The sequence below is a fragment of the Citrus sinensis genome, chromosome 7 (genome assembly GCF_022201045.2).
Source record: "Citrus sinensis cultivar Valencia sweet orange chromosome 7, DVS_A1.0, whole genome shotgun sequence".
Taxonomy (NCBI): domain Eukaryota; kingdom Viridiplantae; phylum Streptophyta; class Magnoliopsida; order Sapindales; family Rutaceae; genus Citrus; species Citrus sinensis.
In genome coordinates this window covers 25387421-25409678 of record NC_068562.1, presented here as the reverse complement: position 1 = coordinate 25409678, position 22258 = coordinate 25387421, and the positions used below count along the sequence as shown (strand labels likewise).

At 39.8% G+C, this 22258-nt stretch overlaps 5 protein-coding genes across 5 annotated transcripts; 1 reads left to right on the top strand and 4 right to left on the bottom strand.

Moving 5' to 3' along the window:
- On the top strand, positions 1 to 735 carry LOC107175527 (uncharacterized). Its single transcript, XM_015526995.2, has one exon. It carries the CDS (start codon positions 1 to 3, stop codon positions 733 to 735), a length of 735 nt encoding a protein of 244 aa, XP_015382481.2.
- A 5477-nt stretch (positions 736 to 6212) lies between these two features.
- LOC127898885 (uncharacterized) lies at positions 6213 to 6848 on the bottom strand. The gene has a single exon (XM_052431388.1). The coding sequence runs from the start codon at positions 6846 to 6848 to the stop codon at positions 6213 to 6215; it is 636 nt and encodes a 211-aa protein (XP_052287348.1).
- Positions 6849 to 10455: 3607 nt separating this feature from the next.
- Positions 10456 to 11975, bottom strand: LOC107178380 (G-type lectin S-receptor-like serine/threonine-protein kinase At1g34300). Its single transcript, XM_015533488.3, has one exon. The coding sequence runs from the start codon at positions 11795 to 11797 to the stop codon at positions 10577 to 10579; it is 1221 nt and encodes a 406-aa protein (XP_015388974.1). The 5' UTR covers positions 11798 to 11975; the 3' UTR covers positions 10456 to 10576.
- Positions 11976 to 14459: 2484 nt separating this feature from the next.
- On the bottom strand, positions 14460 to 15702 carry LOC102619331 (RING-H2 finger protein ATL10-like). Its single transcript, XM_052443983.1, has one exon. The coding sequence runs from the start codon at positions 15586 to 15588 to the stop codon at positions 14932 to 14934; it is 657 nt and encodes a 218-aa protein (XP_052299943.1). The 5' UTR covers positions 15589 to 15702; the 3' UTR covers positions 14460 to 14931.
- Positions 15703 to 19757: 4055 nt separating this feature from the next.
- LOC102619029 (E3 ubiquitin-protein ligase ATL76) lies at positions 19758 to 20870 on the bottom strand. Its single transcript, XM_006464498.4, has one exon. The coding sequence runs from the start codon at positions 20823 to 20825 to the stop codon at positions 20169 to 20171; it is 657 nt and encodes a 218-aa protein (XP_006464561.1). The 5' UTR covers positions 20826 to 20870; the 3' UTR covers positions 19758 to 20168.
- Between the last annotated feature and the right edge of the window lie 1388 nt (positions 20871 to 22258).

The window sequence follows — 22258 nt, the reverse complement described above, 5'->3', positions numbered from 1 at the left end:
ATGGTGAAGGACATCGAGAGCATGAGCCTCTCCGAGTTGGCCGCTTCTGTTCAGAGAGTCTCCTTCAGGCTGGCCACAATGGTCACGTGCTACAAGACCTGGTCCGCTCGTCATGAGAAGAAGCTCCAGGCTGATAACCAAGAGTTGAAAAAAAAAGTTGAATCTGCTGACCGCTCCAAGGAGAAACTAGCCGAGCTGAACAAACAGCTTACGGAGCTTGAGGAGAAAGTTGCTGTTGCTGAGTCCACTTCCTCCAAGCTTGAGGGCGAGTTGGGTGACCTGAGATCTGATCTTCAGGCTACTCAAATTGAAAGGGATACTCTGAGGGCTGCCCTTGAGGGGGAAATCAAATCCTTGGGCGAGCAGCTGGCTGAGGAGAAAGGCAAATCCGCTGATGTGGACGATCGGCTGGATGCCGAGTATGACTCTGGGGTTGCCTTCTCCTATAAGTGCATCATGTCTGTGCTTAAGGAAGAATATCTCGAGCTGGACATGAGCAAGCTGGAGGCTGGAGTGGAGAGGTACATGGCTGGGGTCTGCCAGGGAGATAAGGAGCAAGGTGAGCAGAATCAGGTGGAGGCTCCTTTAGATGAGGTGCAGGAGGGGGGAGCTGGGGGACGTGCTTTTAAAATGGGACAAGGATCCATGCCGCCTCCTCCCAGTATTGCTGATCCTCCACCTCCTGGGACAACTGATCCTTCACCTGCTGAAGCCGTTGACCCTCTTAATCCTTAGGTCTATTTTTGTATAGACTTTAGATTTTCATTAGTTTTGTAACCAACTGAACATTAATAAATTTTCAGATGCTCTTTATTGGGTCCCTTGTCTAATGTCTACTCATAGACTGTTTCTGCAAAATAATTGCACAACTTATCTGATCTTGCCTGCTGGTTCCTTAGTGGACCGAGTAGGTGTAGGTATTTACTTGCCTTAGTAAACTTCTCGCAGAATTAGCTGCTGGTCTTTCGTTGACCGAGCAGGAACAGGCACTCTGTTGCCTTAGTAGAATTTTCGAAGCTTTAGCTGCTGGTCTTCGTTGACCGAGCAGAAACAGGCACTCTGTTGCCTTAGTAGAATTTTCAAAGCTTTAACTGCTGGTCTTCGTTGACCGAGCAGAAACAGGCACTTTGTTGCCTTAGTAGAATTTTCGAAGCTTTAGCTGCTGGTCTTCGTTGACCGAGCAGAAACAGACACTCTGTTGCCTTAGTAGAATTTTCGAAGCTTTAGCTGCTGGTCTTCGTTGACCGAGCAGAAACAGGCACTTTGTTGCCTTAGTAGAATTTTCGAAGCTTTAGCTGCTGGTCTTCGTTGACCGAGCAGAAACAGGCACTCTGTTGCCTTAGTAGAATTTTTGAAGTTTTAGCTGCTGGTCTTCCTTGACCGAGCAGAAACAGGCACTCTGTTGCCTTAGTAGAATTTTCGAAGTTTTAGCTGCTGGTCTTCGTTGACCGAGCAGAAACAGGCACTCTGTTGCCTTAGTAGAATTTTCGAAGTTTTAGCTACTGGTCTTCGTTGACCGAGCAGAAACAGGCACTCATTTGCCTTAGTAGAATTTTCGAAGCTTTAGCTGCTGGTCTTCGTTGACCGAGCAGAAACAGGCACTCTGTTGCCTTAGTAGAATTTTCGAAGCTTTAGCTGCTGGTCTTCGTTGACCGAGCAGAAACAGGCACTTTGTTGCCTTAGTAGAATTTTCGAAGCTTTAGCTGCTGGTCTTCGTTGACCGAGCAGAAACAGGCACTCTGTTGCCTTAGTAGAATTTTCGAAGCTTTAACTGCTGGTCTTCGTTGACCGAGCAGAAACAGGCACTTTGTTGCCTTAGTAGAATTTTCGAAGCTTTAGCTGCTGGTCTTCGTTGACCGAGCAGAAACAGACACTCTGTTGCCTTAGTAGAATTTTCGAAGCTTTAGCTGCTGGTCTTCGTTGACCGAGCAGAAACAGGCACTTTGTTGCCTTAGTAGAATTTTCGAAGCTTTAGCTGCTGGTCTTCGTTGACCGAGCAGAAACAGGCACTCTGTTGCCTTAGTAGAATTTTTGAAGTTTTAGCTGCTGGTCTTCCTTGACCGAGCAGAAACAGGCACTCTGTTGCCTTAGTAGAATTTTCGAAGCTTTAGCTGCTGGTCTTCGTTGACCAAGCAGAAACAGGCACTCTGTTGCCTTAGTAGAATTTTCGAAGTTTTAGCTGCTGGTCTTCGTTGACCGAGCAGAAACAGGCACTCATTTGCCTTAGTAGAATTTTCGAAGCTTTAGCTGCTGGTCTTCGTTGACCGAGCAGAAACAGGCACTCTGTTGCCTTAGTAGAATTTTCGAAGCTTTAGCTGCTGGTCTTCGTTGACCGAGCAGAAACAGGCACTTTGTTGCCTTAGTAGAATTTTCGAAGCTTTAGCTGCTGGTCTTCGTTGACCGAGCTGAAACAGGCACTCATTTACCTTAGTGAACTTTCGAGAATTTAGCTGCTGGTCTTCGTTGACCGAGTAGAAGTGGCACTTGTCTTAGTGAAATTTTTATTGATCTTGCTAGTAGGGGGATTTTATGCTGAATTCATCTTTATTGAAATTTGAATGTATTACAAGAACATATAATATATGTATGTGCGACAGGCCATCAGGCATTGTAACATAAATAACTTGTCAGAGTGAGGATTTAATAGAGCATTTTGCTTACTAGAAATACTTCTTCAGGTGTTTGGCGTTCCATGACCTCTTCACGTCTCGTCCGTCTTGGCACGCTAATTTATATGCTTTTGGTCCAGTGGCTCGTATTACTCGGTATGGGCCTTCCCACTTTGGGCCAAGAGCGCCATGGTTAGGATTCCTGGTGTTCTGGTTCACCTTCTTAAGTACCCAATCTCCTGCTCGGAACTGCCTCACGCGTACATTCTTATTGTAATAACGCATGACCCTTTGCTGACATTGGGCCACTTTCTGCGAGGCCCCTTTCCTTTTCTCCTCCAACAGGTCTAGGCTTAAGCAGATCTGCTCGTCATTTTGCTCCTCAACGAAATGTTCCGTTCTATGTGTCCCCACTCCAATCTCTGCTGGGATTACCGCCTCATGACCAAAAGCTAAAGCGAGCGGTGTTTCTCCTGTGGCGGTTTTGTGAGTTGTCCTGTAGGCCCACAGTACCCCTGGTAGCTCGTCAACCCAAGCTCCCTTCTTCTCCCCCAATCTAGTCTTTAGGAGCTTCTTTATCACCTTGTTGGCTGCTTCCACTTGCCCGTTTGCCTGGGGGTGTGCGGGGGTGCAGAACTTCAAGTCCACCCCCAGGTTTCGGCAAAATTTCCTGAAGTTGCCATTGTCAAATTGCCTCCCATTGTCTGTGATGATGGCGTAGGGGATCCCATATCTGCAGATAATGTTTTTCCAAATAAAATCTGTTGTCTTCCTCTCTGTGATCTGGCTGAGGACTCCTGCTTCCACCCACTTGGTGAAGTAGTCTATTGCCACGATTGCATGTGTCGCCGCTCCTCTTCCCTTAGGTAATGGACCAATCAAGTCGATTCCCCATTGAGCGAAAGGCCATGGGGATGTCATAGCCGTCAGTTTCTCCGGTGGTTGTGCAGGAACCTCGGAGAAGCTTTGGCATGTTTTACAATTCTTGGCCATCCTTTTGGCATCCTGGTGCATGGTTGGCCAGAAGTATCCTTGCCGGAGTGCCTTGAAGGCTAAAGTTCTTGCTCCCGAGTGATTGCCGCATATTCCCTCATGAATCTCTCTCAGCACATAATCCGCCTCCTCATCATCCAAACATCTCAAAAGGGGCAAGGTGAACCCTCGGTGGTACAGCACTCCATCCAGTAGCGTATACCTTGCTGCTCGGCATTTTAATTTTCTTGCTTGCCTTTTGTCCTCTGGTAAAACTCCATCGCGGACATATGCGCGAATCGGGTCCATCCAGGATTCTCCAATACTTACTCTCATCACCTCTGCTTCTTCCTCAATACTTGGTGAGGTCCTTACCTCTAGTGGAACTGACTTCGGTAATTTGGAATCTGCCAAGGCTGCCATCCTAGCCAACATATCGGCTCGAAAATTCTCATTCCGGGATATCTGCTTTACCTCCACTGCTTGGAAAAGCCCAACCATCTGCTTGGCCTTCTTTAAATAAAGACCCATCTTCTCTCCCCTTGTTTGGAACTGATCATTGAGCTGATTACACACCAGTTGGGAATCTGCTCGGATTTCTACCCTCTCTGCTCTTAGAGCATGTGCAAGTCCGAGCCCGGTGATAAAGGCCTCATATTCAGCTTGGTTGTTTGTGAGCTGAAATTCGAACTTCACCGCATATGTTATCTCGGTTCCCTCTGGGCTCCGTATTACAACTCCTGCTCCGGATCCTTGCTCACTACATGATCCGTCAACCATTACCAGCCATATCTCCTTTGAATCCTCTTGCTCTACCGGTTGCTCCTCTTGGACCTTTTCCCCCGGTTCAACACGGTCCACCATAAAATCTACCAGGGCTTGGGCATTGATTGCTCCTCGGGGCCTGTAGGACAGGTCAAATTCGCTCAGCTCCACGGACCATTTTACTAACCGACCAGACGCATCTGGTTTTTGAAGTACTTGCCGAAGTGGCTAGTCAGTCATCACAACGATCTGGTGGGCTTGGAAGTATGGTCGGAGTTTGCGTGCTGCCGTTATTAAAGCCAGCGCCCACTTCTCCATTAGTGGATATCTGGTTTCTGCGTCCACCAGGGCCTTGCTTGTGTAGTATACCGGGTGTTGCTTCCCTTCTACTTCCCTGACTAAGACCGAGCTAGTAGCCTGCTTAGAGATTGCCAAGTATAAGAGCAGCTGGTCACCCTCTCTCGGAGTTGATAGTAACGGGGCGCGGGCTAGATATTCCTTCAGCTGTCCAAATGCCCCCTCGCATTCTGGTGTCCATTCCATCTTCTTCCCTTTCTTTATGACTTGGAAGAAAGGGTGACATTTATCAGTGGCTCGCGAAATGAATCGGTTCAATGCTGTCAACTTTCCCGTAAGGCTCTGCACCTCCTTAACTGTTCATGGGGACCTCATTTCTATCACCGCCTGTATCTTTTCTGGGTTGGCTTCAATACCTCGATGGCTCACCAGGTATCCCAAAAATTTGTCTGAGCTGACCCCAAATGCACATTTCTCCGGGTTCAGCTTCATTTTGTACCTCCTCAGCAATTCGAAAGTCTCTTCCAAGTGCTTCACATGGTCTTTCGGTTCTCTTGACTTGGTGATCATATCGTCCACATATACTTCCATAGTGCGACCGATCAATGGTTTGAAGACCTTGTTCACTAACCTCTGATAGGTAGCTCCTGCATTTTTCAGGCCAAAGGGCATCACCCTGTAACAAAACAAATCCATGTTAGTTATAAATGTGGTGCTTTCCTCATCCTGCTCGTTCATGGGTATCTGGTTGTATCCGGAGAAGGCATCCATGAAACTGAGCAGACTATGACCCGCGGTTGAGTCCACCAGCTGATCTATTTTTGGTAGGGGAAAGCTGTCCTTCGGGCATGCCTTATTGAGGTCCGTGAAGTCTACACACATTCTCCACTTCCCATTGGCCTTCTTTACTAATACCACATTGGAAATCCACTCCGGGTACTTAGCTTCCCTTATAAATCCTGCTTTCAGCAGCTTTTCCACCTCGGCATTTATGGCCTCGTACCTTTCATGGTTAAAGCACCTCATTTTCTGCCTCACTGGCCTTGCCCCTTTCTTAACCGCCAGCTTGTGACAAGCTATCCCGCGGTCAATACCTGGCATATCCTCATGAGACCAGGCAAATATGTCTGCATGGGACTATAGACACTTCACCAGCTCGGCCTTTATTGCTTCGCCCAATTCTGATCCGACCTTAACAACTCTGCTAGGGTCACTCCTGCTTATAACAACTTCCTCCAGCTTCTCAACAGGTTCCTGGCGACCATTTCTTGAATCTCCTCGGTTATCTAGAGAGGTAACCTGCAGCGTTTCCTTGGCCGCTGTAGCATAGCAGCTCCTGGCCATTCTCTGGTCGCCCTTTACTACACCCACAACTCCATTTATTCTGTATTTCAACGCCAGATAATGCGTGGACATTACACATTGGCTTGTCCTCATGAAGGGTCTCCCCAATATCATCTGGTAAGGACTTCTTTCCTCTACCACGACAAAGTCCAGCATCATCGTTCTTTCAAAGGGCTTTGTCCCCACAGTAATTGGGAGTTCAATGGACCCCATGGGAGTTAATCGTCAACCTCCAAATCCCTTTAATGATGTGTTTGTCCGCTCTAGCTTTAAATCTGAAATCCTCATATCATCTAGGGCCGACTTAAACAGAATATCGACTGAGCTGCCCGTATCCACCAGTATTCGCCTCAATTCTGTGCTAGCAACCAATGCTTTAATCACCAGTGCATCCTCATGAGGATACAAAATGCCCTCTTCGTCATCCTCCGTCCACATGATGGGAACTCGCCGCACTCTTGCCTTCTTGGCTGCTGGCAAATTTAGAAGCACCTCTCTGCCAGTCACGGCATACCTCCCATAGTTCTTCCGTGCTCTGTTTGAATCCCCGGCCAATGTTGGCCCTCCTGCTATAACTTGGATAGTCGGCTGTTCTCGTTCCAAACCCCTTTCAACTCCTTCATCCTGTGCATATTGCGACTCACTGACGGGGGACACTCCATCTACGTACTCATCCAAGTACTGGTTCCTCACTAAATCCTCCACCTGAATCCTTAGGTCACGGCATTGGCTGATAGTATGACCGTGAGTGTTGTGGAATTTGCAGAACCTGCTCTTATCACGCTGGTGAGCGGGTTTCGTTATAGGGGTCGGAGTATATAGCAGTCCTCGTCCCTCGATCCTTTCATATAGTTCCTCCATGGAGATTTTTAATGGAGTATATCGTCTATATGCCGCGCTCTGGTCAACCAACTGAACTGCTCGGCTATCATGGATGTCACTTCGGGCTGGTATAGCCGGTAACTGCTCTGGTCGGCCAGACCTGTAATTGGTCGCGTTTACCTCTCTGGGAGTGCGGTGGTAAGGGTGGGCAGTCACCTGCCTGAATTCTCACTGCCGCTCTGGGATCGGGGGGCGCGGAGGTTGAGCCCGGCTGTGTTGGAACTGTTGTGCTCTCTGAGCTATGGGGTAAGGGCGAGACCGAGCTGATATTCCGCCCATCCCCGAAGATTCTCCAGTTCGCTTTCCCGACCCGCTCCCTTTCGGGGCTCTTCGTTCTCTTCGCCTCAGCTCTTCCAGCTGTTCACTTTTAATTCTTGCTGATTTTTCCTCTTCGATTTCTATATCTCGTTTCGCCTGCTCATACCCCGACGAGTAATTCTGTACGAGGGGGCTTCTTAAGTTATACCACAACCGGCCGATTCTTACACCTTCTTTTAATCCCCTCAACGCCTGCGGGTGATTAAAAGCTCCCAAATCCAGCACAGCTCGGTGATATCGTTTTACGAAATCGCAAAGGGATTCATGCTCCTCCTGCTTCATCCCCATCAGCTCCATCATGTCATCCTCTGGGGCCACCGCCCCTCGGAACTGCTCGGCCAACTCCTGGCACATCTGTTCATACCCCTTTATTCCTCCTCGGGGCAGCTTGCGGTACCATTCTCGGGCTCGTCCCTCTAGTGTCAACGGGAACACCCTGCATCTCTGAGCTGGTGTCAGCCCCTGCACACCCGTCATGTCGTTGAAACGCTCAATGTGCACCAACGGGTCACTTCGCCCGGAGTATTTAAGGTCAGGGAAGCGGAAATCTCTTGGGATTATGGTGCTCATGATCTCAATTGATAACGGGGATTCTTCATCTAGCATTATCCTCCAGCTCGGGGGTTTCCTCTTGCCCTGCATCTCCTCTATCACCTGCGCCAATCTGCGCACCTCCCCCTCCAATTCTACAACACGATCAGGATCACGTGCAGCTATCTGATCACGCTCCTGCTCGACGTTCTGCAACCGCTGTCTGAGCTCTCCCTCATCAACACTGGCCCCTCGGCCATTTATTTTCAGTACCCGTTCGGGGCGAGTTTGGTCTCTCCCTTCATCCACGTATTCCCCTGGGACCCGACCAGTACTTCGGTGGGGATGCACTCCGTTAGGTTGGTCTGCGGGCGGAGGGATTTCCCCGACCCTACGCCCCCCGAGGCTGGGTTCTGCTCCAATTCCATCTCTTCCCACGGGGGTTTCACAATCCCTTCTCCGCTCGTCCCTCAGCTCAAACAATACGGCCGCGAGAGTCTCCATTTGTTTCTCCATCCGCTCCAGTCTATCTTGCATCATCCTCTCTCGGGCTTCATTTGCAATCTCCCGGAGAGTAATTGTCTCCACCGTTTCATTGTCCTCCCTTAAAGTATCCTTTCTTGACGCATCCATATCCAATTGCTCGCTGCTTCTTCGGTACTTACTAATTTGGTGGTAGCTTTTTATTCAGCTCCCCACAGACGGCGCTAAAATGTTGATGCTGAAATCTGCTCGCCCTTGGACCGACCAGATTCTGTCACCAACGTTTGTGTTATCAACTGTCACTCGAACCACTGGGGTTGGAATCGCCCTTCCCTCTCTCACTAGACCTGCGTTCAGCAAAAACGGATCAGAGACGCCGGTGGTTTTGCCGGCGTAAACCCTCCGATGCCTAAGTTAGCACAAGGTGTTTACGGGAAAACAGTGTAATATGGATTTAAGAAATTTGTAAGGAAATGGCCTGGTTGCAATTTGGCAGCGTTTCCCCTCTCTCAGTTTTTCTGTCCCTGTCTTCTTCGATGTCTTTCTCTTTTATAGCCGCCCTTTGTCCCACGTTTTCCGTTTGCCCCTTATCCCTCCTTTTTCGGGTGGTGGTAGCCCCTCATGGGACTCTAACTGTTAGATTGTGGGCAAACGTGGATCTCGCGTGTCCTTCAACCGTTCTGGGAGAAGCGCAACTACCGTGATTTTGTGAGATCGTGTTCCCGCTTTCCTGGGGATGAGTATCGGCTCGGCGTATACTTCTAGTCGGTATGTTTTCCTGGTCGCATTCATCTCGGGTCGGCTCCTGTTTAACCCCGTGTTCTGCTCGTACCATATAGCTGAAAAGATCCGTGCCGGGGCGGAACCAGTAGCATGGCCGACCTGGTGCCTTTATGTACTCAACAGCACTTAAACTTATTATTACTATAACATGCTTTTGACCTTGATAATTTTGATCATGATTAATTAATTAAATTAGAAAATAAGAAATTAAGAACTTGTTCTTAGATCAAGTATGCAAGATTTGGTTCAACCAACATGAAGGACACTGTTTAACTTTTAGCTTAGCAAAAGGGAAAGGGAAATCGAGATAGTCCTTTCGAAAAAAAAAACCTTACGGGGACAAACAAAGCAACTTAATAGAGAGTGGGATCTCATGCTTTACTTAAAGACACCCAAAAATAAAATCAAGACCGTAAAAAGATTCTCAACTTATTTTCTCTGTACTTCATTTTCTCATTAGAAAATATAAGGAGAGGGAAAGAAATTATTCTATTGTTTGACTTAACCTTCTTAATATTTCAAAATGCATTTAAACTCTTGTGAATGTCAATTTTTTTACTGATCGTACCATTTTATCTTTGATAGTTGTCTGATATTATTAATAATTATAATTAATTAAAAAATTAAATTTAAAATTATGAAAAAAAGCAATGGAATTTCAAAAAATTTAATTAATTCTAAAAAGTATTTCAAAAATATTAAAAAGTGAAATGACAAATTTATGATATATATTTTCAAAACTCTCGAATTATTATTCTCCAAAAAATAGTATATGTATACTTATTTTGTATTTAATTTTTTAATTAATTAGGATTAAAAATTATTCAATTAAATAACTAAAATTATTTATATTCCCAACACCAAACAACCATTAAGGGTAAAATGATAAGATCAGTAAAAATGTTGATACTCATGGATTTGGATGTGTTGTAAAATATTACAGAATCTTTGATTAGTTTAGTAAAACAAAAGTGATGTTTCACCTTTTTTTTTGCTTGAAAATATCAACTTCGTATATTATTCCCTATAGTAATCAATAAGTTTATAATTTATTTCTTTATTAACTATCAAATAGAATGTATTTGTTCTCGCAAAAGCTTAAATTTAAATAAGAGAGAGCATCCTAGACCAAAATGAAAATTTCACGTATTTTATAAATCTAATATAACCAAATTAAGCAAATAAAGTTCAATTTGAAGGAAACTACTTGATCATAAATTGAGCAAATTATTACAACTATGGAAGTTTTAGTTTTTGCTCAAAATCAATAAGCGAATAAAACCGAAAATAGTCTAAAGTTTTGCTTATTGGCTAACATTGTTGCCAAAAAAAATTCATCTTTAATGATGGAGAAATTGTTTAACCCAAAAGTTAAACTGAGAACTCGCAGAGGGGCCAAAAGACGGGCCCAAATTGAAGAGAATTTACATATGGAGAAATTGAATCATATCACGTTAGAGAAATAACGAAATCCAAAAAATTAAATAGATACTAGTATTTAACACAGGTCTTAACATTTAAAATAAATATAAAACACATTGGTCTCACACTCTAATACCGTTTCTTCAAGATACTTCATTTCCACATCTAATTTAGGGGTTTGGTGACACAGGTCCACAAACCTTAATATATGAAGTACTAGGAACCGCCGGATTCTGATACCCGCTAACAAAACCCGGTGTCTTCAAATAACACAACCCTGTTCCATCAGACAACGAAGTGGATGCAGCACAAGAACTAGAAACCAAACAATTCAATCTACAAGCTGATATCCCTGAAAAGAAAACCTGAGAACTTAACTCAGGCTGAAACGTCAAGAACTTGGTGTGCTGCAATTCTAGCATCGTAGCATTCCTCCGACAACTCTCGATCTCCATTTTTCTCTTGCACCCTTTCCTACTATCATTTCCATCAATCATTTCAAAATGTTGACTTGGACATTTACATACCGGATCCGAACTTGAATCATTATAACCACAAATACCCATATTCCCACAATAACCATAGACCTGACATTGGTCAGGAATAGCTGCCCATCTTTTGGTCACAGTCCCAGTACCTCTAGCAGAACTATAGATCCTCAAATTACCATCACTATCTAATCTCAAGAACCTCAATACATCACTACCCTCAGCATAATCACTACTATAAGCAATAATAGCAGCACTAGATAATGTCTCATCAAATATTGACAAAATTCCATTTGGCTGCAAACTTAAAATCGGTGAAGTCAAATTTGATTTGAAGCCTTCATTATAATAAACAACGCTATCATTCCACCTCAAAGTTAAATTCCCTGGTCTAAGGAGAGTAAATGAATAATACCCAGATCGCAAAATCTTTCCATAAGTGAAATTCTGTGAAGGAAGGATGGCATCGGTGGGATTATCAAACGAGGACCAAGCGGAAACGCTATCGTTTTTGAGGAGTTTGAAGTTGCCAGAGTCATCAAGACAAGCAGAGGAGACATTAAGACTTCCGGTTGAAGAGTCCCAGATGATGGCACCGGTGCCATTGACGAGGCGGAGAGTGCCGGAGGGGTGAAGCTGAAAGGACCCAGATGAGTCAACGGCGGTTTTTCCGGCGGTCCAGACGGGAACTCCGCCGGAATAAGTGATAGCGGGAATGTAAGAAGTTGGTGTTTTTTGAACGAATGTGAGAGAAAATGTGCTGTTTGGTGAAGGCCAAGATTGGTTCAAGTAATTTGAAGCGAAAAGAGTGGAGCCTAAGCTTATGTTTGCAAATGAAAAGCTAAAATGAAAGCTTAGTGAGAATAGTAGTGTTATAGCTAAAGCTGAAAATGTGAGTGTCATTTTTGGTCTGTGTAGTGTTTATGGTTTAATGTCTGGGACATTTAATCAGGAGATTGATTTGGTTGAGTTATGTGTTTTTGGTTTGTGCTTGGTTTTATACAGAAAAAGGAAGAAAGAAGATTTGAAAAGGAAATTTTAATTAAATTTCAACTTTCAAGCTGCTGGTTGTTTACGGAATGGCAGCCGTCGTATTTTGATTTCGTCTCTGTTATTTCATTTGAGCAATGAATGAGTAAACGTTTGGTTCTTTGAGTTTTAGAGTAATCACTAATGAAATCAATTTATAAATGTATAATAATTTTCATGTGCGGATGTTTACATTTTGTAAAATATGGATTTCAATTAGATAGGGTCTCACATTTTACAAAATGTAAATGCTCCACATACTACAGATATATAGATTCATGAGAGTAGCTGCCGTATATTTATTTATTTATTTTTGTCATGCTTTTTATCTATAGTCCAAATTAAACTAGTTCTTTTCTTAGTTCGGTACTTTGGTTGTAAGGAAGATTTGAAATATCAATTTCTTGCTTTTTCTAGAAGAGATCTGACATAAAATTATATTATTTTTTCTAAAAGTAAGAGATGAAAAAAATTAAAACTCTAAATGGTTAATTAAAAAAAGGAGCCGGCTAAGTTACGTTAAACGTAACTTACGCTAGGCACAGCAACAATGACAAGTCCCGTCACTACTACTGTTGCTGTGTCTGGCGTAAGTTACGTTTAACGTAACTTAACTGGAGCCTTAAAAAAAATGTTTAAAAATCACTTCATCAAACTTTTGCCATAATTTTCATGTTCATGAGAATATGTTAAATCAAATAAATGTGATCAGACTGATTTGAATCGAATATGGTACAACTAAATTGAAAATTCAATAAAAATTAATGATTTGATTATTATATCTTTCAAAAGTTGAGAAAATTAGAAAATCGCCCATCTGTCTTGGTCAAGGCTCTACCATACTGAAATTGAGCACCAACTTTGAGCAGTCTTTGTTAGTCAAAGAAAAGGAAAAAGAAATCAAAATTATAATTAAAAAATCGCGTTAAGGGTGGAGCACATATGCCCCTTCTATCACAAATGGCCAAATGAAATTTCTTAAAGAATTAATTTTTCACAATAGAGTCCTCCAAGAAAAAGGATAAGAAAACTACTTTGCAGTCCGTACGAATATATCCTTATAGCATGACAAGAGTTTATTTTTTTCTATTATTTTTTTCTTAATTAGTACTTTCCCTCATGAAGACTAAGGCTCTATTTGGCAAAATTTTTTAAATAAAATTTGTTTAAGTAGAATTTTTATAAAAAAAAATTTATTGTTTGGTTGTCAGTGAGAACTTTTATTAAAAATTACAAAATTATTTTAATTGGTAAGTTTTAAAATTATGCTATAAAAAATGAAATAAGATTATGAAGTACGTAAATAATATTTTAGACATCTTAATATTTTCAAAAAAAAAATTTCAACCCCGTTCTCAAAAGTCTAAAATTTAAACTTTTGCTACTATGAGGAAAAATAACTTAATTTGCAAAAACTCTACTAAAATTTGAAAAAACTTATATGTTGGATTAAATAAGCACTTATGACCATTAGATAAATGATACCAAATAGGCACTAATGCTTGGATCCTAAGGTTTGTTTGGTGTAGTTTTTTAGATAGAATTTATTCAAATAAAGCTTTATAAGTGGAACCCTTAAAAATAGAGTTTTATTTTAAAAAAAAAAATTATTTGGTTGTAAATAAGAGTTTTTATTAAAAAAATTTAAATTACTTTACTAATAAGTTTTTTAAATTTTGATATTAAAGGATCGGAATGAAATAATAATATAAAATATATAATAGACATTTTCGACAATTGAAAAGCTCTAATCCTAAAAAAAATTGAAAATTTAAACTTTTATTAGTAAGATAAAATAACTTATTTAAAACCCCTAAGCTTTATTTAAAATAAAACAAAAAATAAAGAATTAAATATGGTAAAAAAGCATGGGCTACCCCAACGGATTTAAGTCCATCCTTTTACATGAGGGCATGAACATAGACCTAAAAGTCTCAAGTGTGTGAGGGGACTTGGACAAGGGTTTAAAGAAAAATATCAGGCCAACTCTACCCTCTATATATTTCTAAATAATTGCTTTTAAATTAATAATTAAAATAATAAATCAATTTCTAATCATTTTAGATTCCCTATCAAATTTAATTATTCAAAGGTAAATTAATTTAAGACCTTCAAGCTTTAGGTACCCTTAATTTTTTTTTTTAATAGGAGGTAGCAGATGCAAGAATTAGAATTCAATACTAAAAAGTTAAAAAATGTAAGCTTTTATTTTATTTATTTATTATTTTATTTTTAAAAAATTATTTTTTAATTTATTGTTGGTTATAATAATTTATTTATTAGTACCCAATTACAATTTAAAACAAATTAAAAAATTATCTAAAAAAACTGTTGAAGTCCAAGCATACAATGATCTAGCCCAGGCGCAGCCCTCCAATCTTGGATGGATTGTTAGAGGGCTTGGGCTTTTTTCTACTAACATGGGTTTAGACTGCGCTTAGAAAATCCCAATTCGACCCGTCAATTTATCATCCCTTCTTACAGTCATTAAATAAAACGTACCAAACAAACAATAAACATAACCACAGCATTTGAGTCTAAATAATATAACTTAATTACCATACAAGTCCGCTATTAATATCCATCATGAATAGATGAAATAATAATTCATAAAAAAAATAATAATAAATGTTAATAATAAGTAACAACTGCAGATAGTTGGGACTTAACACTAAAATAATATAATTAGGATCTCAAACATAACTGAAATTTGTTTCACAAATTGAAAATGCTCTACTGCTTACCAATTCTAATAAACTGGACATATAGTTGAAACTTTGAAAGCGTAAATTTTCCAATGCTATGCTGGCTATGGCCTTTTATCCCATTTCCAAGTGGGTCAACAAGCAGCAAAATTGATTTCCTCACTTTCCCTCGGTCCCATTTCTCGAACAGGATCATGAGAACAAAATCTGCTTTTCCGTGATTCAATCTTGTCGATTGATTAACTCACATCTTTTAATCGAACGCTACTCGGAACATAAAAATTTACTTCTCGATGTAACTACTTAGCAAAGTCCCCCATAATTGCGTATAATGCCATGAGGTTCCAGAGGCCTAATACTGACAGTAGTCAGTGTCTCTGGCGCTGAATGTCTTGAAGAGCTAGCCTGAGTAGACCCCACGATATTCTCGCAAGTTTCAATCAGGCAACGCCTACATTTCGGGCATGAAGAATGTGATCTGAGCCACTTATCGATGCAACGAACGTGAAATCCGTGGTTGCAGATGGGCAGCATCCGCACACGCTCACCAGGCAAAAAATTTGAGAGGCAAATAACACATTCTGTGTCCAAGCCTGGAAGCTTCAACTCTGTTGAGTAATTTACAACAGGAAAATTCCTGAGAGCCTTTTTCTTGATTCCTGAGGACTTGCCTGACGTGGTCAAGGAATTTGCATTAGACTCAGAATCTAACAATCTTGAGCACCTTATGAATACGCACTTCAAAAGGAAATGAAACCCAAGTGAGCAAATTAAGGAGCATATGAGGAATGAGAGGACTATCACAACATTTGAGTGCAAGCAACTTTTGGCTGGGTAAGGAGGGGGAGCAGCTGTGATTGGTTCTTGGTTATGAGGATTTTGTATTAGCAACTTTCTGGACTGAAATTTTCCAAGAAAATCTGGTAAGTGTTTAGTGGATAAGAAAGAACTTGTTGGCATGATTACAGACTTGATAAGTCTAAACTCTGTGAGGTGGCACAGCACTAGAGCAGATAAGGGATTTATATATAAGAACACTTGGAGGGTTAAATTCCTTTGTCCATGATATGATTGATCTTCTAATGATATGGGTAAGCTGTCCGTAAATACTTTTATAGCTGTCTTATTCTTCTTTTTGCTGGGTAGAAGATAAGATCTATGGGACAGTCAATTTGAAGCTTGTGCTGTCACTTTCAACAAATTAAATCGAGTTGGTATTTGATTATAGTCCTATATTTTTTAGTCCACGTAACCACATTATAATATTTTCATATGTGGCCTAGCTTCCACCAAAATTTTGTCGTTTCTAATCAAAGTGACCCGTTCCTAAAGACATTATTTATGGGAGCTAGAGTGGTAGTTAAAACTATTCTTGATAAATGATAAAGTTACTTTTTATCGGAAATTTATAAAAATAATCATAAAAATTTTACTGTTTTTACAATTAATTTTTTAAATTTTTTTTCTATCAATATTAATCAAATACACACTTTTCTTTTTAAATTACCTTTGTTTACAAATCAAAAGCAACTTTATTTTTCCTCTTTCGTTAAACCAAAAGCAGTTTTCCACTTTTGAATCATCACCAACAACGGCAAAAGACAACGATAAACGCCGATGGCGAACAATAAAAGTGAAATCCGATCATAATTTATCTGGATCCAACACTAATCGGTATTACTTAGTGGTATGAGTTATTTTCTGAAGTTGCTCGAGAGTTTCAAGGAACTGCAGTCGTGGATGAATCTGGCGACAAGCTGCCTATCGCACGAAGCTTTGTGCGACAGGCAGCCTGTCGCATGAAATCCCGTGCGACAGGCAGTCTGTCACACCAAAAGGCAGATTCATTGCAACCTACTATTAATTTGATAGTGCTCAAATAATTTTTTTTTAATAATTTCAGGTTTAATGGATTCAGTTGTACTTGAATTGTGTTATGATGGTTGGTGGGAGACGTTAGAGGATGGCCGTATGGAGTATGTGAATGATAAAAATAGAGCTTTTTTTATTGGGAAAAATTGTCTGTTCGATCAGTTTTTGGCAAAAGTATACAAGGCGTTACAAATAAATCCTAATGAATATAGTATCACAATGAAGACAACTTTAAGGTCTAGTAACACATTATATCGTATATGTGCACTGCCCATGGATATATTTGATGATGAAATGGTGAGGGTTGTGTTGCATATGGCATCCAATGTAGCCAATTTTGGATGCATTCCTATATTCGTTACCACATCACCTCGAGTTCCGAGCGAAGATATTGAGCCACATGTCGATACAGAAACTTCGTTTAGAGCAAATATGTCTGGCCCCGATAATGAAGAAGAGGTGTTGCCAATGATAATGTTGCTGCAGCAATATTACTCTTCAATCCACGACAATTATGACAACATTGATGATAACGGCATTACGTTACAGGATGTTGAAGCAACAGTATTCTCCATATCACAACAATAATTTCCAGGACAATGATGATCTTCATGATGAGACAGAGGGGGATAATGTTTGTGCAGAACCTTCTAATAGTATGAGGGGCACTCATTTTAATAATGATGGTAATGATGGAGGAGCCGGCCCTTCGAATATTCTGTCGTTTCAGCATGAGGATGAGTGTGAAGACAATACTCATATGAATAACAGAGGCAATGGACCTATTCCTCCTATGGTTCGATTGAGAAGGAGGATTGTCCCCGTCAGAAGTCTTGCTCTAATTTTGCCTTCGAACATGGTTGCTCCAAGCTTTGTTAGCAGTTGTGACTCAAATGATATCAGTGTGGGTCAGGGGCGGATCTAGCATGTGACTAGTGGGGGCTTGAGCCCCCACTGGCAAAAAAAAAATTAAAATTAAAAAAGAAAAATATTTTAGTTTTTTAATTAGCCCCCATAAAAAATTTATTAAAATAATCACTATAAATTATAAATCCCCATAAAATTTAAATTTTAACTTTTAAGAATTATAAAAACTTATAGTTTAATTAAAAATAATGATAGCCCACCACTCAAAATATTTTCAATTCTAAAAAATAGGATTAATTCTTTCAGTCTCTATAATAATACTAGAGCGAATGTTTTCAGTAATGAAACTCATGAAAAATCATTTTTGGAATCATATGGGATAAATGATAGTTTGATTGTTTATATACGAAACAATAAATTTAATAATATTGATAATGAGTCAATTGTATAACATTTTTAAAATATAAAAATGCGCAGAGAATAATTATAAATGTACTAGCAAATATTTTATATATTTAAAATTTTAGTTTTTCATATTTTATTATTATCTAATTTAGCCCCCGGTAAATTATTTTTCTAAATCCGCCACTGGTGTGGGTAAGCTATTTGCTGAGAAGAATGAGTTTATATTACAACTACGCAAGGTTGCCTTTAGGGATAAGTTTGATTTCAAGATTGCACGGTCTACAACGACACGTTTCGAGGCTCACTGTTGTTCGGAATCATGTAAATGGCGTATTCGAGCAACTAGAAATTCGAACGAGCAAAATATTCCTTGGATGGTGCGGAGAATTGACAATGTACACACTTGTCATAATGAGATTTTGGTTGATTGACAATATCTCAGTCTGGAATGCTTGGCATGTAATCCTTCACAGTAAGCCAATATTTTCTACTATTCTCCTTTGAATTTGGCTCAAGGGTTTGTAAAACGTCCCCCCGCCATAAATTCAATCCAAAATTTCAAGTAAGTATACATAATTTAAATTTAGTAAAGTTGAAAAAATAACTAATACATATTACTTACAAGATGAGATTCGTCGTTGAAGAACGAATAAACCTCAGCAAAGTTGATTCTCGAAGACGCCATGGGCTTCCATTGCACGATGCAAGGAATCTTCTTCTTCGTTTTCACGACCCAATTTGGTGCGACAGCACGGGTGCCCCCGCGCGCGCGCTGCTGCCCAGCGACGGGCGGGACTTGGGCAAGCGACGTGCACGCTCTAGCGCCCTTCGCTGGGCAGCGGTTCTACACTCCCAAAACACCAACAACCACCACAAACATCACTACCACCACCACTACTATTATTCTCAAACTACAACCACTATTATTCTAAAATTTCATTTTAAATTAATGAAATATAAATAAAATGGCTAACCTATGTTTTGTTGAAGGCTGTAGATAGTAGATCGGACGCCGATAAGGGATGGAGCCGCCGCCGACGAGGGCTGATGTTGCCGCCGACTATGGGAGTTTCTTCGATTTGGGAGAGATGAGAGAAAGAGAGGTTGTTGGGGGAGAGATGAGGGGTATTTTGGTTTCAAAGGTTTTTTTTATGACTAATGTTGATAGAAATTTATTTGGAAGGTTAAGATGAAAAAAACAAAAACTTTTATGACTATTGGTATAAATTTCCCCTTTTTATCCTCCCTTTCTATATTTATAACTTGAGGAAAGTTTAATCAAATTATAATCAGCTGATTGCTTCATAGATTATTCAGTCAGATATCATACGGGAGAGAGTTACATATAAGGGTGACTTTCTCAACAAGTGAACGAACGAGTTGAAGTAGAATCAAATGCTTCAATGATTGGATTTGGCGTACTTCAGCTCCTGTGCAAAAAGGCTATCATTCAGCCATTCAGGCATTTGAAGATGAGCCACGCGTAGACATAGAGAGAAAGAGACGGATCCCCACTTACCGTAGGGTGATGTCGTGACATAAGCGCAGCTGCTTGTCTTCTCATTATTAGTCAAATTTCATAATTTTTCCATGTTGTTAAGAAGACGATGCGTGTCTACTCTATAGATTTTCATTTTGTTTTGGTTGAGATTGTTGATCCGCCTTTTAAGAAGAGAAGGAAGTTTTGTGCCATACTGGGATTCTACGGAGAGGTGGCAAAATTTTCAATTTTGTTCAATTTGGACGAAGATATTCTCTGACCACATCAAAAGAAGAGATCCAACTATATGTGATCAAATTGAAAAAAATTGGGGACCGCTTAACATAAAATCAAGTTTTGTAAACCATAGAAATAATAATTAAAAATCGCCTCAAGACTGGAGTACACATGGCCCTTCTATACAGAAGACCAAATGGTATTTTGTAAAGAATTAATGAGTTTAAAGTAGTAGCACTCCTCCAAGAAAAAGCTCGGAAGACTAATATTTAGGCTGTAAGACTAAGAATATGGCAATATGGCTTGTTAATAATTTTACATTTTTTTCCCCATAATATTTATCCCTTGGAGGATTGGAATTCGAATGATGGACTCATGAGGATTCTACACCAAAATTTTTAGTCCTAAGGAATGCATTGGAAATATGACCATTTACAATAAGTTTTGCAACCTCCGTTACAAAATGAATTGACTGAATGATCGACTCTAAAGCATTATTTCAAATGCAATTTCCATGTGTTTGAAGGCTTTTTCCAAGAAAAAACAGCAAACTGCCTCACTCGGCTGAGATCAGCTTCAGTCCCACAAATCTCGAACAGCCCAAGCTCAACAATCATGAGAACAGATTCCTTTTCCGTGCCACGCCACGAGAATGAAATTGAGTTCCCAAGGTCATTGCTTAGCTCATTCCCCCATAATTGCATATGATACCTTCAGGTTCCAGAGGCCTAATACTGTCGACAGTTTCTGGCACTACCACTGAATGTTCTGAAGAGCTAGTCTGACTAAACCCTACACTTTCCTCGCATGTTTCAATCAGGCAATGCCTACATTTCGGGCAAGAAGAATGCGATCTCAGCCACTTATCGATGCAATGAACGTGAAATCCATGGTTGCATTTCGGCAGCACCCGCAGACTCTCACCTGGCGCAAACTCTGAGAGACATATAACACATTCTGTGTCCGAGCCTGAAAGCTTCAACTCTGTTGAGTAATTCACCACAGGAAAATCCCGAAGTGATTCTTGCTGAATTCCCGAAGACTTGCCTAACGGGGTCGAGGAGTTTGCATTAGATTCAGAGTCTAACAGTCTTGAGCACCTTAAGAATACGCACCTGATGAGAAAATGAAACCCGAGTGAGCAAACTACGGCGCTTATGAGGATTGAGAAGAACATCACAACATTGAAGTGCAAGCAACCTTTAGCAGGGTAAGGAGGAGGAGCAGCTGTGATTGGTTGTTGGTTATAAGGATGTTGCAGTAGTAATTTTCTGGAGTGAAATTTTCCGATAAAATCATGGGAGAGTTGGGTGGATGAGAAAGAGCTTGCTGGCATGATTAGAAAAATTATTAAGTTTGATCTTGAGGTGGCGGAGCAGATATGAGGGTAGTATATATAAGAAAGTTTGGAAGGTTAAATTTCTTTTTCAATAATATAATTGATCCACTAATCATTTATGTAAGCTGATTGTTAATACTTTACAGCTGTCTTAAGTACCCTGCTTTTTTTTATTTTTGGCTAGGAAGAAGATAAGATCCACGAGTGGGACAGCTATTTGATTTGAAGCTTGCTCTATCACTTTCAAACAATAAAACAAAGATTCGAGCAATGCTTTAATTTATTGAGTTTGGTGGAACTGTTTTGTGATAGAATTCGATTATAATAATAAATATTAGATTAAATTTATTATTATGAGTTGACGGTTATTATTAATATTTTACGGTAAAATAGTTCCTCCATATCCACTACTTAATTTATAAAAATAAAAGCACTCACAAGATGGAGAAAAATCTCAGGAAATAAATTGAATATTTTATTGACGGAAGGTATTAAAATAAATTCGAATAACAAAACTTATTTATATTAATACGTAATTTATTCAAGTTCTCATAAATTTATAGTTGAACAAGTGTGACAATATATAAAATATATATAACAGAAATTTTAATAAAAAAGAAAAATAAATTAAACGGTTATGATTTATGACTCCTAATTATCGTACATCAGGATTGTATTTGATTTTAGTCCATGATATTTTTTTTTTAGTTCAGATTATTTATGTAGCATAGCCTCCACTGACCAAAGTTTTGTCGTTTCTAAACAAAGTGACCTATTTCTCAAGTTAGTGTCTGATTGGAGCTAGCTAGAGTCGTTTTACTATTCTTGATAAATACTTTTTTCTTTCTCTTTCATATTTTCAGTTTTAGGAAAGTTTAATCGTCATTATCAGCTGGTCGCACCTTTACACCATGTTCAAATTTTGCTTACCAAGTTAGACCCTATAATTTCGTATCAAGTATTTTTTTTTTCTTTTTTATTAGTATAAGCATAAAAACGAGGGGAATGGAACACTTGTCCAATGGCTTTGATATTATGTCGTCTAACTCAAAAAAGTTTAAGCCGTTGGATCAAAGCCTAACAAATATAATAGCTTTTTCTTGACCTTATACAAATTTATATTTTAACTTAATATTTTTTTACCGCCAATAATTCATTTTAGTGCTAATTTTTTAACTCATATTTGTTTACTCCATGAATTTTTATGTCTACGCACTCAAAAATTGGTCTCAACTGAATGTTATACGGATAAAATGTGAAAGTATACTCGGCCACCAAAAAAGTTACCCAAAATTACAAGTGGGATTATCTTTACAGTGTATATAAAAAATTCTTTGAACAGAATATTATTGTCGACATGTATGTAGTGGGAGATCGAGATGTTTCTTTTCTTCTTATTACAAGTTTGGTTCTTAGGCTTTTGTGATGTC